This window comes from Perognathus longimembris, chromosome 1 (assembly GCF_023159225.1).
Source record: "Perognathus longimembris pacificus isolate PPM17 chromosome 1, ASM2315922v1, whole genome shotgun sequence".
NCBI classification, from domain to species: domain Eukaryota; kingdom Metazoa; phylum Chordata; class Mammalia; order Rodentia; family Heteromyidae; genus Perognathus; species Perognathus longimembris.
Window position 1 is genome coordinate 11,925,517 of NC_063161.1, and position 14,797 is coordinate 11,940,313.

Sequence of the window (14,797 nt, forward strand, 5' to 3'; positions counted from 1 at the left end):
ATCATAGTGACAAAATTTTCTAGCAACAGAAACACAAGGGAAGGGAAACTGTAGAATTGCTTTTTATAGAAATGAAGCATTATTATAGTAACAGGTACTATTATTAATAAGTAGCAAATAAATGACTATATGCACGGAAACGAAGTATCAATTTCCACACGCGTGAGCAGCCTGCTGCTCCTCACTCTCCCAACTTCTATCAATGAGAAGACTATATCATCATGTTCGACTATCACTCCTCTACAGTTATGAGGACTGATGGGAGAACCAACATGGTACCCACAGGCTGACAATGGCTGTTGAGAATTTGAAACGTTAGGCTACTATGACTGAAGAGCTCAATTTTTAATTTTATTTAATTTTAATTTATTTTACAATTTAAAAGTCAAGTCTAAATGTAAGCAACTTATTAAAATGTTAAAAAATAATTGTAGATTATTATAAATAATCTACAAAAATCTAGATTTTATTATTTATGAATATCTTTAACTATAAATTTGTAAAATCAGATTTGAGTTATTTCTAATGAAATTAAGCTTTCAAAATGAGATGGACTATAAATGTATTAGTAGAATTTGAAGACAAGTAGTAGGAATAATAAAAAGTAAAATAGCTGGGCACTGGTGGCTCACACCTATAATCCTCTCAGGAGACTGAGATGTGAGAATCATGGTTCAAAGCCAACCCAAGCAGGAAAATCTGTGAGACTCTTATCTCCAATTAAGTACTAGAAAACTGGATATAGAGCTGTGGCTCAGGTGGTAGAGCACTGGCTTTGAGCAAAAGAATTCAGGGACAGCACTCAGGCCCTGAGTTCAAGCCCCATGACTGATTAAAAAAAATATTTCTATATTTTTATATTCATTTCATGTTGACATAATATCTGGAAATATTTATTAAATTATTATTAAAATTAACCTTACCTGTGACTGTTTACATTTTTTAATGTAGTTACTAGCAAATTTGAACTTACACTGGTGGTTTATACTATATTATTATTGGATAGTACTGCTAAAGGTATTGGTCTGGTAGTTATTAGAATCTGGTTACTTTTTATATTTTTGCAGGAAACAGTTTTGGTCTGTATGATAAAGCAAATGAGAGGCTCTAATGGGGAAAACACAGCCAAATTATTTCTAGGTATCACCATAGACAATACATTCTAGATCTGTAGGTCTCTGGTGATCCTTTCTTCCTTCCAAGTGTTTATAAAGTAGAACCTTAATAAATTTAAGTGGATTTCAATGTCTGTAGAGAAAATAATTTCTAAGAAACCAAGTCTCAACCCTCCATGGAAATCTGACTGCAATGTACCTGGTAACAGATCTCCTGTTTATGAAACTATCCATCTATTGTTTTTCCAATACAGGTAGTAAATTATATGTCTCAGTGACATGATTCCTGTAAGAACATCAGTTTCCTTAGGACCTAGCAGAATCCCAATCCTCTTAGATACCTGGGTTTTTGTCAGCAGGACAGGTTCTAGCTTCCATTGTTGTTGTTTTTTAAAAGCAACAACTTGAAACTGAATTTTATAGGCCAGAGTAAAACAGCATTTGTTTTAGGCATACTGTTCTGCTTACATACTGGCCAGATGATTATTTTCCAGGTAAATAAAAACCACTTTCTCAAATGAAAAGATTGAGGTAATTTGAATTTTATTTATTTATTTATTTATTTTGGCCAGTCCTGGGGCTTTGGACTCAGGGCCTGAGCACTGTCCCTGGCTTCTTCTTGCTCAAGGCTAGCACTCTGCCACTTGAGCCACAGTGCCACTTCTGGCCATTTTCTGTATATGTGGTGCTGGGGAATTGAACCCAGGGCCTCATGTATAGGAGGCAAGCACTCTTGCCACTAGGCCATATCCCCAGCCCTGATTGAGGTAATTTGAAAAAAATAAAGGGAAGCATCACACATTATTTTCCTTTTGGTTGGGATACCAACATATATAAAACTACGGTATCTAAGCTCAGAGATTCACAAATTTAAGGAAGGAAAATTGTATTGAAAAGCAGTGCTTACCAAATTATAATACAAATATAGTGACATATTTCATCTTGTAGCAAAAAATGTTCCAATCTCATGTAAGGGGTGCATTATTGATATATACCACAAAGCAAGGTACAGATATGTCTTCTAGTGTTCTGAAAATGGGCCCTAGATGGCTCTAAAAACATCACTGCTCTAGAAGGAATATTATGAGCATATTACCATTTCAAGTTTATATTGCACGTAAGCTTAGAGACATCTTAACAACATACTGTATTATAATTCCTACACTGACAATAAGAATTGAGATATCCCATGATGAAATTCTCTTTAGAAGAGATGAACACATTTTTATGTGGTATGATCATTGGTCCAATTCTTTTTTTTTTATACAATAACTGGATATTAAAACCAGAGAAGCAATTTCTCTTAAAAACATATACTAGTGTCCCGAATAGGAAGAATAATTGAATCAAAGATGGCTTGTTTGCAGCTTTGAGATACTTTCAATTCTTATCTCGTATTCGTAACAGTTCTTTTTTTTTTTTTTTTTTTGGCCAGTCCTGGGCCTTGGACTCAGGGCCTGAGCACTGTCCCTGGCTTCCTTTTGCTCAAGGCTAGCACTCTGCCACTTGAGCCACAGCGCCACTTCTGGCTGTTTTCTGTATATGTGGTGCTGGGCAATCGAACTCAGGGCCTCATGTATACGAGGCAAGCTCTCTTGCCACTAGGCCATATCCCCAGCCCTCGTAACAGTTCTTATTGCAAGGACATAACTGGAGAGCTGAGAAGGATGGTGGAGACAGTTCTACAGGTACAATGCTACTTACTTATTAATTGTGTGTTCATAGAGTGCGATGTGACAGTCATTTTCTTCATTCACATCTAAATATTCAACTAGACTTTCATGTAAGAAGTCTTCAAAATTCCTGGGAAAATGTTGGGAGAGAGGCATTATTAAATAGTATTTTGTTGCAGTATTTCATACAGTAACACACACACACACACACACACACACACACACATACCCCTCTGTCTTTCAATCAGGCCCAAAGCACTTTTGTCTCCCAAAATATTAATTGGATACTTGAAACATACTCTTGGATTATAGTGTGATCACACATAACTGAAATAAAAACCTGAAAGTCTGTGATTCTTGTCCATCTGTTCCCCAGTTCTAAAAAAAAAAAAACACCAAAAACCCACTACTTTAAAGGTGAGGTGTGGCTCAAGTAGTAGAAAGCCTACCTAGCAAGCATGAAGCCCTGAGCTTAAGGCCAGTATATAAATAAAACAAAACAATAAAATAAAAACTCAAAATGTCTACATCAACATATTGCTGTGAGTTCTCTTCTCTCTAGAAACATTTAACAGTGCAGTAATTACACCAAGACGCTGTAAGCCTCATGATCTAACACAATGAACACTTCACCATGGCCAACAAACTTCACGTGAAGAAGACTGTTTATATGCTGGTGGATTTGGTGGAGAGGAATTAAGACACTAAGATGAAAATGTACTTTTCTTAAAAAGAACAGATCAAATAATGCCATGCAAGCTGATTAAAGAAAGTGTATATTTAAGGAGATTGGTAATGTTTACTTTTGGCTATTTACCTGTACCCCTGAGCCAATTCTTCCATATGCTTATTAGTGACTGCTGGCTTCTGTTTCTTAACAATTATGTAAGGCCTAGAATGGGAAACAAAAAAAAACAAAAACAAAAACAAAGAATAGTTGTGACTTAGTAGAATTGTGTCTGAATGTTTATGCTTACCACAGTGGAATGAGAGAAGATCTAGAAAATGCACTTATTCCTAATTTCTTGGGGACATGCATGTATAAACATGTAGGGACCTAACCTCTGTTTCTCATGCACACACAGAAGTCCACATTCATGTGAGCATGTATATTCATACATATGTACATACATGGTACTTCCTCCAAGTTTTCATAAGAAACATTTGGCTTTAAATGAAAAGGCAAAACACAGGTGATACTCAATAAAGTCTGAAGAGAAATGAAGCATTCACATAGTATTTAAACAAAACTGTATAGGTGTCATTCATTCCAGAAGCATCTCCTGAAGTGCCAATGGGAAGTATCTGGCATGTAACAGTCTCCCTTCATCCATGGCTCCACTGGTTTTACTTTTAGTGATTTCAGTTACTCACGGTCAGTGGTGGTTTGGAAATGTTAAGTGGAAAATTACAGAAATAAATAATTCTGTCCTCTCACTCCATCCCACCTAGGATGTGATGTTCCTTTGCCTAGTGAGTCCACACCACACAGGTTACCTGTCCATTACTCATTTATAGCCGTCTCAGTTATCAGATCACAACTGTCTCAGCACGCAGAGGATTCAGAACAGTCTATGGTTTCCAGGCATCCACTGCAGGTTCATAGAATGCATCCCATACAGGAAACAAGGACCTGCTATAGTACCTATGGTACGATAGGACCTAAGTCTGCGGGCAAAGAATCCTTGTCACTGAGAAAAGTAGTGTCAACAGGTCTGATGAACAGCCATATGTTGTGTCATTTGGTTTAGAATAAACATCACTCAGCTAAACTAACAGGTTAACGCGATGCTTGACCAGAAAGAGTAGTATATATACGATTGCAGAGAACTGTTTCCTTACTTTGTGATTTCTAGCAATTTCTCAGGTAGAAGGTAGAAAGAGAACTCTGCAGATTAACCTGTAACTGTCAGTGGTGATTTGCCTCTGAGCCCTTCACCACCACGAGGAAACACCCACACAAAGGATGGCATGCAGCGCGGAAACGTCAAGGGCTGTTGCTATTTGGATAAGCAGCTCTTACAGAGGGAAGCGAGCAGCCGGCAGACACTTGTGCACTTACCCTGCAGCCCAAATGACTCTGCGAGCATTTTTAAGCACCAAAAAAAAAAAAAGAGAGAGAGCTGCACACCCACAAAGTTACTAAAAAGTGAACGGGGTAGCTTTTCATGGATAGCCACAGCACCCTGAAAGCCCGGCTGTGCTTGGTAGGAAAAGGAGAGTTGAGAGCATACTCTACTGGAGAGCTGCTATACAGAGTTCAGGCTGAAACTCACAGACAGGAGCAGAAGGGGAAGTGCTGTCACCTCAATAAGTTCTAGTCTTTCTGGCAAACCTACATTCTGCCATTATAAAAGTATTTCGAAAAAAAGTTTCCTTTCTGAATATGCCTTATAATACTGAACGTACTGCATGCAAGAAACAAATCCTGGAAAACGAATAAACTAGAGTCTGCCATTGTTTCTGCTGTCCCTTAATTAGGTCATGTTATTTATTAGCAGTTATTTTAGGAAGAAGCACTTAATTTGCCTGATACCCTCTAAGCTCGTACCACACCCTGCCACTTACTTCTACAGGCAGGCTTTATCACTTAAATTTTTACAGTTAAGAAAAACCAAAGCTCAGAAACTTATGCAATATACTAGGTTGGAAAGTGGCAGTTCAAACACAGATATATCATTTTCAGGTATACTGTCAAAAGAAGCCAGTTCTGGCTAATTCAAGCAAAACTGGAATTTACTGGAAACATTAAGAATTTACTGGAGGGTGTAACAAATAAGACAAGAAATGTACTCACTACCTTATTATGTAACTGTACCCCCTCTGTACATCACCTTGTCAATAAAATTTAATTAAAAAAAATCAAAGATAAGGATGTGTTTGGGCATAGAAACAACAGTAACTAGAGTAGCTACAAAGACCTAGAAAGTAAAGAGTAAGAGGCAGTCTTAAAAGTTTAACAGTGTCCCAACATGGCCCTAAAGGAGTAGATACTACATCATATTTGTTTCTGTACCTCAAGATGCTAGACAGAACTTGTGCATAAAGTGCTCAATAAATGCTTGCTGAATGAACAAAAGTAACCTATTTTTTTCTACTGAATCTAATGCTATTCTCTTTTTTTTGTGCCTCCACATTTTCATTCTTGCCTTTCTCCTTTCCCTCTGTACCCAAGTAATACTGTAGCCATAATATAAAGTAGGTATAATCACGATTGTTAGAATCAAGGGAGTTCAAAGGACTTTCAAGTACAAACCCAACTGTGCCACTCTTTAGCTCTGAGTACGTAACATACACTTAGGGAATCTTAATTTCCTCATTTATTTTTTTTAAATGTATTTTTTTGTCTTTTCTTTTTTGGTACTGGGGATCGAACCCAGGACATTGCACTTGCTAGGCAAGCACTTTGCCACTGAGCTACATCCCAGCCCAATTTCCTCATTTATTAAGGGAAACTAATCCCATATCACAGGGCTGAATGTAGTAAAAGCCTTACTCATATAGAACACCATTGAAATAAAAGTGGCTAGCATTAGTTACTAACAGAGATGCCCATTACTAACTAGTAAATAGGTCTGCCTCTCCCATAGGGCTGAGCTCTCTGAGGGCAGATTCTGTCTTCCACTAACCTTTGGATCTCCCATCAATTTTGTCTCCTATCACTCTTTGAAATATAATAGTGAAAAGGTTAAAGAAGCTTAAAAAATGAGTCTATTTCTTTCGAAAATTTACACAGAGACACTCAAATTCTTTTAAGCAAATTTACCTGCACAGCCTTCCTCCATCAGAGGAAATATAAACGCATCGGTCTGTAAGATTTGTTGAGATGGAAACAAATTCATTGATATATCCCGCTCTTCGCATCAGCCGAAATGTGTTCACTAGCTTTTTATGGTCCCGGATGACACCCAGGATGTTACCTAAGCAAAAGGAAATAAGACAAAGAAAGACAGAAATAGATGCAATACAATTTCAAATCACCTGGGTGATAAAATCTGATTCATCTATTCAGTAAAAAACAGTAAGGAGCATTGAGTGGTTGTTTGAACATACTGTTATTAACAATGTGGCCATAAGAAGAGACACAGAGTGTGGTTGAGGGCAGATTGAGGTCCATACTACCACCACTCACTGGCTAAGAAATTCTGGGATTCTTAGCTTTGTTTTCCTCAGCTGTCAGCACAGTGCTGTGGGCATGAGCTTGGGACCCTCTCATGTTGTGCAGATGTTATGAGTTGATCTATGTGGCATGCTAAGGACAACTTCTGCCTCACACCTACTCCCTGCTGTGTGGTTACCATCGCTGAACTGAGGAAACCGAGCTATCTCTCCCAGGGTTGGTGTGAGCTACACACCAACCGGTACCGGTGTGGTACCAGCGAGTGCAGAGTGAGCATCCACTCTGGTCAACCCTAGGCAAGGCAGCCAGCTCATACTGCAAAGGGTTGGCAGCCCCTGGGCTGGGAGGAGTGGGGGACTAAGAGACACATGAACTAAGCAGCCTGGGATAAGCACATCAAATGGGCAGAAACTATATACCAAGTCAGCAGGAGAAAGGACGAGGCAACCGATGCCACCTCCTTAAAGAGGCAGGGATAATGAAAGAAGCAACTGCAGTATTAAGTCACTGGAAGGGGCACCCGGACACTGCTGTTCATATACCCCTCACCATGGCTGCACATGGGCATTGCACTCTAGGGTGATCTGATTATGTCTGTGGAATGACTCAACGGTTTAACTTGCTCCTAACGATACCACATGGAACCTGTTCTCCCTTGGCAGCCTCTACAATAACCGTTTTGGTTATGAGAATCAAAGTTATGCTGATGTTTTAATTAGAAAGAAGTAGTAGATTTTCTCTCACTCCCCAAAGGTTGTTTTAGAATGAAATTTGTTTCTATAGGATACTTACCATTGAGGAAGACGAGAAACACATTTGGGTAAGAAAGTTCTTCCCCACATAGCAAATTTACATCTTCCACTCCCAGGTTACTGGCTAGCTTAACAATAGGCCCATCTTCCATGTCAGTTGTGATGTGTGTCATTAGGGCCAAGTTTTTAACCAAACCACAGGCCTAAAAAGAAAAAAAAAATTTGTAAGATGGTGATTTCTAAAATAAACATGAAAAATGCCATGTATAATCTGTGTCTGAAAATAGATTTACCACATTGCTGGTGGCAATAAAAAGTAGTACACAAGGCAATCCACAGGAAATCCTTTAAAACATACACACACACACACACAGAAACACACACACACACTTTTTAACCCAGAAATGTGTCATCCATCAGGTAAGAAGAATGTATAACAGAATCAGTCACAGAAAAACTCAGCACAGTACTGCTTGTAATTATAATGACGACCACACATGTCCAACAAACAGTTTGACTGTGCAAACTGTTATTTAGCAGACAATGGAACATCACAATCATTTTGATGATACTGAAGAAAATGGTAGAGAAAGATAGAGATAAATGTGGCTACATAAAAACATAAAACTTCTGGCTGGAAATGGGAGACAGTTTATAAAATAATCAGCCAGAACCCTAGAGGTTCTTGCTTATGAAAGGCAAAGAAAGAATAAGGGGAGTTCTAGGGTACGAGAGACCTGGTGATCAGGTAGCACGCGACGCTGGATCAGAAAGGCCATGGGTGGGAAAGCGGTGGGATCTGAACAAGGCCTAAGCACTGCAGCACTACAGCTCCACAACGCCACTGATCTCCTGAGGACATGCCTGTGCTTCGGCTTATGTAACATGGTCACATTTGGGAAAGCCGGGTGAAGGTACATAGAAATCTTTGTATGGTTTTTGCAATACTCTTTTTTTTTTTTTGCCAGTCCTGGGGCTTGGATTCAGGGCCTGAGCACTGTCCCTGGCTTCTTTTTGTTTTTTTGCTCAGGGCTAGCACTCTGCCAACTTGAGCCACAGTGCCACTTCTGGCCTTTTTGTATACATGTGGTGCTGAGGATTCAAACCCAGGGCTTCATGTATACGAGGCAAGCACTCTTGCCCCTAGGCCATATTCGCAGCCCTGCAATACTTTTTATGTCTGAAATTATTTCACAAAGAAAAAGAAATGATGAATACTTTTTAGTTGCATATAATTTTAAAAATCTAGACAAAAATATCATTAAGGACAGACTACTAAAAATAGAAAAACTACTCAAGACATGTGAGAAAGATTTCATCTTTGATTCTTAAAGAACATTCTGAAATACTACTACACAAGGTAGCCACTTTGTAGAAGCAAGCTGAAGCAATACCTAGGAAATTTAGTATTTTGGAGTGCATAAATTAGGCAAACTTGAAAAATAGCCTAAGTTTAGCATAAATTTCCATGTATTTAAGAATAAGAAAACTACATAAAAATCATAACTTTTTAAGGGGTTCCTAATTTTAACCTCTTCTAAGTCATAACAAATTCCTATACTTTGAGACCTACATTTTTTTGCTTGTGACAAAGTGACGTACTGATTCATTCAGCATGTATTTATGGGTCCTCTGCACTGAATGAGGTTGTAGGTTAGGAGGCTGAGATACATAGATGACCCTTTGCTTGAAGGAACAGCATCAAGTGACACCAGGAATGACTACTTGAAAGAGAAGGAGCCACCCAGGGAGTAAGAGAGACTATAGAAGTAAATCGAGGTAAATCCTGGGTTGAGTTGAAGCAATGGTTTTTGCTTCCTATGTAAGTAAGAACTACTTTATCTTGGACTATAGGTACCTAGTTGGCTACAACTAAATATATAAAGTCCTCTAAGCACTTTTACTCTTGGGTACATCAAAGGTGATGGGTCTCCCAGTTGCTGACACTCTTATCCCTTTTTCGTTGTATGGTTTAATTCTTGGGATAAACTAAGATAAGCCTGAAAAATAGAGATTATGGTTCTCTTTATGTAAGATACGAATCAAATGATTCTGTAGGTTCTGGTTTTGAATGATAATGGTGTAGTCTTGAGAAACTGTATTAACATTTCTTGCCAGATAAGTGGCAAATCAAAACAGAAGATACAGCAGAGGGGGCGGGAGAAGAAACAGAACACTGAGAGTTTTATACCCCAACAGGTATGACATCTGACCCCACAGAGACTCTCTGGGTACTTTACCTCTCCTTCAGGTGTGTCGGAAGGGCAGAGCATTCCCCACTGAGATGGCTGGAGGGAGCGAGGACCACTCACTTTTCTTGTTTTTTCGAACTGGGAAGAAATTCTTGTCATCATGCCCAGTGCGGATATATAGGACAAGCGAGACAGCACCTGGGTCACACCTTGGCGGTCCATTTTAAATCTCTTTAGAGACCAATTTCCCTGCAGAGAGATGAAAGATATAGGACCTTTAACCCTTTCATCTGCTGCCTGACCCTGAGGAGCCAATCTGAGAAGTTTACCACAGGAACTGATTCATTACAAAATTGCAGCCATGACATATACATTCAGCAAATAAATTAAAAAAACTCTGTGGGGTCACTTGCTGGAATGTTCTGGAAATATACAGAATCAGAACTGTGTTTGGAAACCATCTCAGCATGCTTCAGTTCATCAATCTTCTTATACCAGAGCAGCCATCTTCTGGGGAACTCATTCCACACTGAACAAGTCAGTTCAACCCAAGATTCCCACTGCAGACAAGAAGCTGACTAGGGAAATACTAGCCTTTCCACACACATTAAAGGTAAAAACCATCTTCAAATCCAAAGAGACCATGAGTGGGATGTATTATTATTTGGATATCTTCCAAAGTTAGCCTTAGAGACAAATATAGTCCAACCAAAGTGACTCTGAAAACAGTTATTAGGGATAATGAATAAACTATAGGTTTCTGTTTCTTTTTCTTTTTGCTGTACCCAGGGCCTTGTACACACCAGCCAGGCACTTTATGATTTGAGCCACAACTTCTAGTCCTTTTCCTTTTTTAGTTTGTTTTTTCAGACATAGTCTCATACCTAATTTGTACAGTTTTGTGCTACCAAGTCTGGTGCCAAGCTGTAGGTGTCTTAGTCAATGACTAGGAAATCTAAAGTGTGTGGGGGTGGTGGTGGTGGTAATCTTACATATACTCATATTAAAAAATAAGCTGGCGTTGGTGTCTCATGCCATTAATTCTAGCTACATGGGACACTCAGCTTGGAAGGCCTTGGTTCAAGGCCAGCCTGGGCAGAAAAATTCTTGAGACCCCTTTTCAATTAAGAATGAGGCCTAGCAGTGTGCACTTGTTATCTGAGCAACAGGTAGCCTAAAACAGGCAGATTGCAGCCCAGCCATGTACTCAGGCAGGCAGCGAAACCTTATCTCAAAAACAGCCCATGCAAAAAGGGTTGCAATCCTAGCCACCTTGGGCAGAAACATTCTCAAGACCTCTTCTCAACCAGCAGTGGGGTCCAGTGGCATACACATATCTCCTAAACTGTGTGGAAGACTGAGATTGGGAAGGTCATGGTTCCAGAAGAGTTCCCAAGACGCCATCTTAATGGAAAGAGGCTGGGCATAGTTGTGCACATTTGCCATAGGCAGATTCTGGTTCAAGAGTGCACTGGGGGGCTGGGAATATGGCCTAGTGGCAAGAGTGCTTGCCTCCTATACATGAAGCTCTCGGTTCGATTCCCCAGCACCATATATATGGAAAACGGCCAGAAGGGGCGCTGTGGCTCAGGTGGCAGAGTGCTAGCCTTGAGCGGGAAGAAGCCAGGGATGTTGCTCAGGCCCTGAGTCCAAGGCCCAGGACTGGCAAAAAAAAAAAAAAAAAAGAGTGCACTGGGGCAGAAAGCAAGACCTTACCTCAAAACATAACCAGTTCAACAATGCAAAGGCGGAGGGGGCAGAAGCAATAACCTGGTGGTAGAGCACAAGCCTGGAAAGCATGAGGCTCCAATTTAAAACCCCAGTACTGTCCCTACCCCCATAGAGCAACAACAAAAACTTATACTGTCTGTGCTTGATGTCAATAGCAAAATAGATTCATATAAATAAATCCTAAACATTACATTTTCTTATGTACTAGATATATCATTTAAACATTATTGTTTGGGGGGCAGTACTGGGGCTTTTCAACTCAATGCTTTGTCTTTGTTAGGCAGGAACTTTACCATTTGAGTCACACTTCTATCCCTTTTTGAGACAGGGTCTGGCTTTTTGCTTGGATTGGTTTGGACTATAATCCTCCTATTGCCACTTCCTGCTGTAGCTGGTATGACAGGAAACCAGCACAACCAACCTTTTGTGTTGAGATGTCTCTTGAACTTTTTGTTTGAGCTGACTTCAAAACAGTGATATTCCCAATCTCCACCTCCCAAGAAGTTAAGATTGTAGGTATAGACCACTATGCTGGCCTTAAGTAATATTATTTTATGACTGTTTTAGTTGTGCACATTAAATAATATTCCCTCAAACACAAATTCAAAGTAAGATTCATGGAAACAAAATAGTAGAAAATAAAATGTCAAAAAAAATCCAGTAGAGGGCTGGGAATATGGCCTAGTGGCAAGAGTGCTCACCTCGTACACATGAAGCCCTGGGTTCAATTCCCCAGCACCACATATACAGAAAATGGCCAGAAGTGGCGCTGTTGCTCAAGTGGCAGAGTGCTAGCCTTGAGTAAAAAGAAGACAGGGACAGTGCTCAGGCCCTGAGTCCAAGGCCCAGGACTGGCCAAAAAAAAAAAAAAAAAATCCAGTAGAATCAATTCATTCTGATTTCAAAGAGAAATCTGCACCTAAAGGAGTTCCTCATGTCTCCTTTAAGAATCTGATGAAAAATATGAGTATTGTACTGAGGAAAATGTTCAGAAAACCGTGAACACAAATTTTACCTTCAATTTCAGAGGAAGACTCATAGATCCCAGCTTTAAAATCCCTATAGTAGAAAAGATGGATCTACGGTTTTAAAAGGAGATGGGGGGGGTCTGTTTGTATTGAAATGCAAACTCTCAGAAATGATTAAGTTTTACATTTATCATAGTGTCATTCGGGAGCCTTGCATCTTCCACAATATATAGAAAAGAGCTAAAATATAGAAAGAAATTCTATCCATCACTAAGCAAAGAAACAGAGCAAACACATGTCTTCCACAAATTAACTTCTTGTATTGCTCACTGAACTCCTTTCAACCTTGGAATGAGAATGACTGTAGAAACAGACTTCTGCCCAGAGAGTAAGGGTAAATAAGGTAAATAAATACTGGGCACTGAGCTAAATAAGGCAACAGCTTCTGGCAAACAGGAAATAGGTGGGGGCTAAAGCCAACATGTTCAGCAGAGAATTTGTTCTAGTATTCTGCAGGAGTATTACCAAGGGGAGAGGCGACAACAAATGAGGAGTCTAAAACTACTCCCCAACAAATTTGGTGAAACCTTTCTCTCAATGACAACAACTCTGAGAAGTTTAAAGGTTGCTCTTTTCCTGGTCACTTTCAGATTGGGACATGCCTAACACAAGGCCTAGCACTGATTTTTTTCCTAAGCGGTCCCACCGAGAAGGCAAAGCTGTATCACCTCAAGGGGAAAAGAACGACTGCAAATAGCTCTTATGACCTGAAGAGAATCAATCAGGACACAAGGACCATAGAGCCTCTTTGGAGGCTTTTTTTACATACTGGGTTATCTTACTTCAGATGAGTCTGGGCCACAGGAGTTTGATGTGTGTAACAGCCAGAGGCAGGATAAAGCTCCACTTGGTCATCGCTGTCACTGCAAGGGCTGCTCACGCAGACACCATGTAAATCTCTGAAGTCAACCATGGAAGCAAGCCCACACTATCCTTCATTGTGTAGGGAACCAATGTGGCGGGCTACACTATTCTTTGCTGGGGCAAGGTGCCATCCATAAAACTAATTGTGTGTCTGGCATATAAAATGTGAACCAGACTTCATCAGATAGACCTATATTTGCTATGTTTTAAGAAAGGGAGCAAAACCCTATCTGATAAACTTTCATGAATAGCTCAAGGCCCTGAATACACAGCAGCTGCGGAGGACTGAATTCATCGCTCAGGGAGGAACAGCTGATAGGCCTTTGGAGAACAGAAACCTTCTGTGAAATGAAACACTTTTGTATTCTTCTGGACAAAAGTTGCCAATTAATAAGACTGACTGCAATATGTCAACTTTATTACAGAAAAAAAATGGAGATAAGTACCTTTTAAAAGAATAGCTATTAATAGCTGTTAGACCAAAACATGTATTTCCCTCTATCCAAGTGTATCTATTGTTATGGTCTTATTGCTTCATAGAACAAGAATGCAAAGTTGGCAGGAAAACTGTACAGTAGTCCTTCCTTTCCCGTGGAAAATACCTTCCCGTGACCCCCAAGGGATGTGTGAAAGCACAGAAAGCATAGAACCCATACATCTTACATTTCCAATACTACATAGCTATGAAAAAGCTTAACTTATAAATTAGGCACAGTAAGAGATTAATTAACAATAATTAATGACAAAATAGGAAAATTATACTGTTTTTCAAAGCAGAAAATTTGTGACTTGTATGCATTGTTTTATGAAAACACCTGGTTTCTCAAAGTCTTTTACATGTCCACTCTATGGAACAGACTCCCAGGTTGCAAAGTTCTGAGGGAACTGAAGGAAAGACTGGGGACTCACAGTAGAAATGGCATTCACCATGCCGTTGGTGATCTGGTCCTGCCGCATGTGCTTTACCACGTCAAACTGGGCTGCTCTTTGTTTAGGAATCACCTGGTCCGCAATCTTCTTCATCTCAGAATTAAATTTTTTGAACAAATCTTCAAAAAGAAGAGATAAAAGCTAAAAAACAAAACAGAAAAAGGATATGGTCTTTCTAATGGCATTATAGATGACTTTGATATATTTTGTTCTTGTTTAAAAAATAAAAACAAAAGCAAAAAAAAAGAATGCTTTCAACTGAAGAAAATAAATTGGAAAAGTCAGTTTGATAAATAAGCACAGAATTTTCACTGTGCCTAACGTGCTGGGACCCAGGGCCAACAGCAAATGTGATGATGCACTTAAGCATTTAATTCGGATTTTCACACTTC

At 39.5% G+C, this 14,797-nt stretch overlaps 1 protein-coding gene across 1 annotated transcript in view; it reads right to left on the bottom strand.

The window, feature by feature from the left end:
• Polr3b (RNA polymerase III subunit B) overlaps positions 1-14,797 on the bottom strand; it is a 98,426-nt gene that overhangs the window by 38,552 nt on the left and 45,077 nt on the right. Inside the window, exons 14-19 of the mRNA XM_048356626.1 lie at positions 14,385-14,546; positions 9,901-10,101; positions 7,701-7,863; positions 6,555-6,708; positions 3,606-3,680; positions 2,820-2,918 (exon numbers count right to left, since the gene is read on the bottom strand). Of these exons, the coding sequence (XP_048212583.1) occupies positions 2,820-2,918; positions 3,606-3,680; positions 6,555-6,708; positions 7,701-7,863; positions 9,901-10,101; positions 14,385-14,546 (854 nt within the window). The remainder of the gene's footprint in view (positions 1-2,819; positions 2,919-3,605; positions 3,681-6,554; positions 6,709-7,700; positions 7,864-9,900; positions 10,102-14,384; positions 14,547-14,797) is intronic.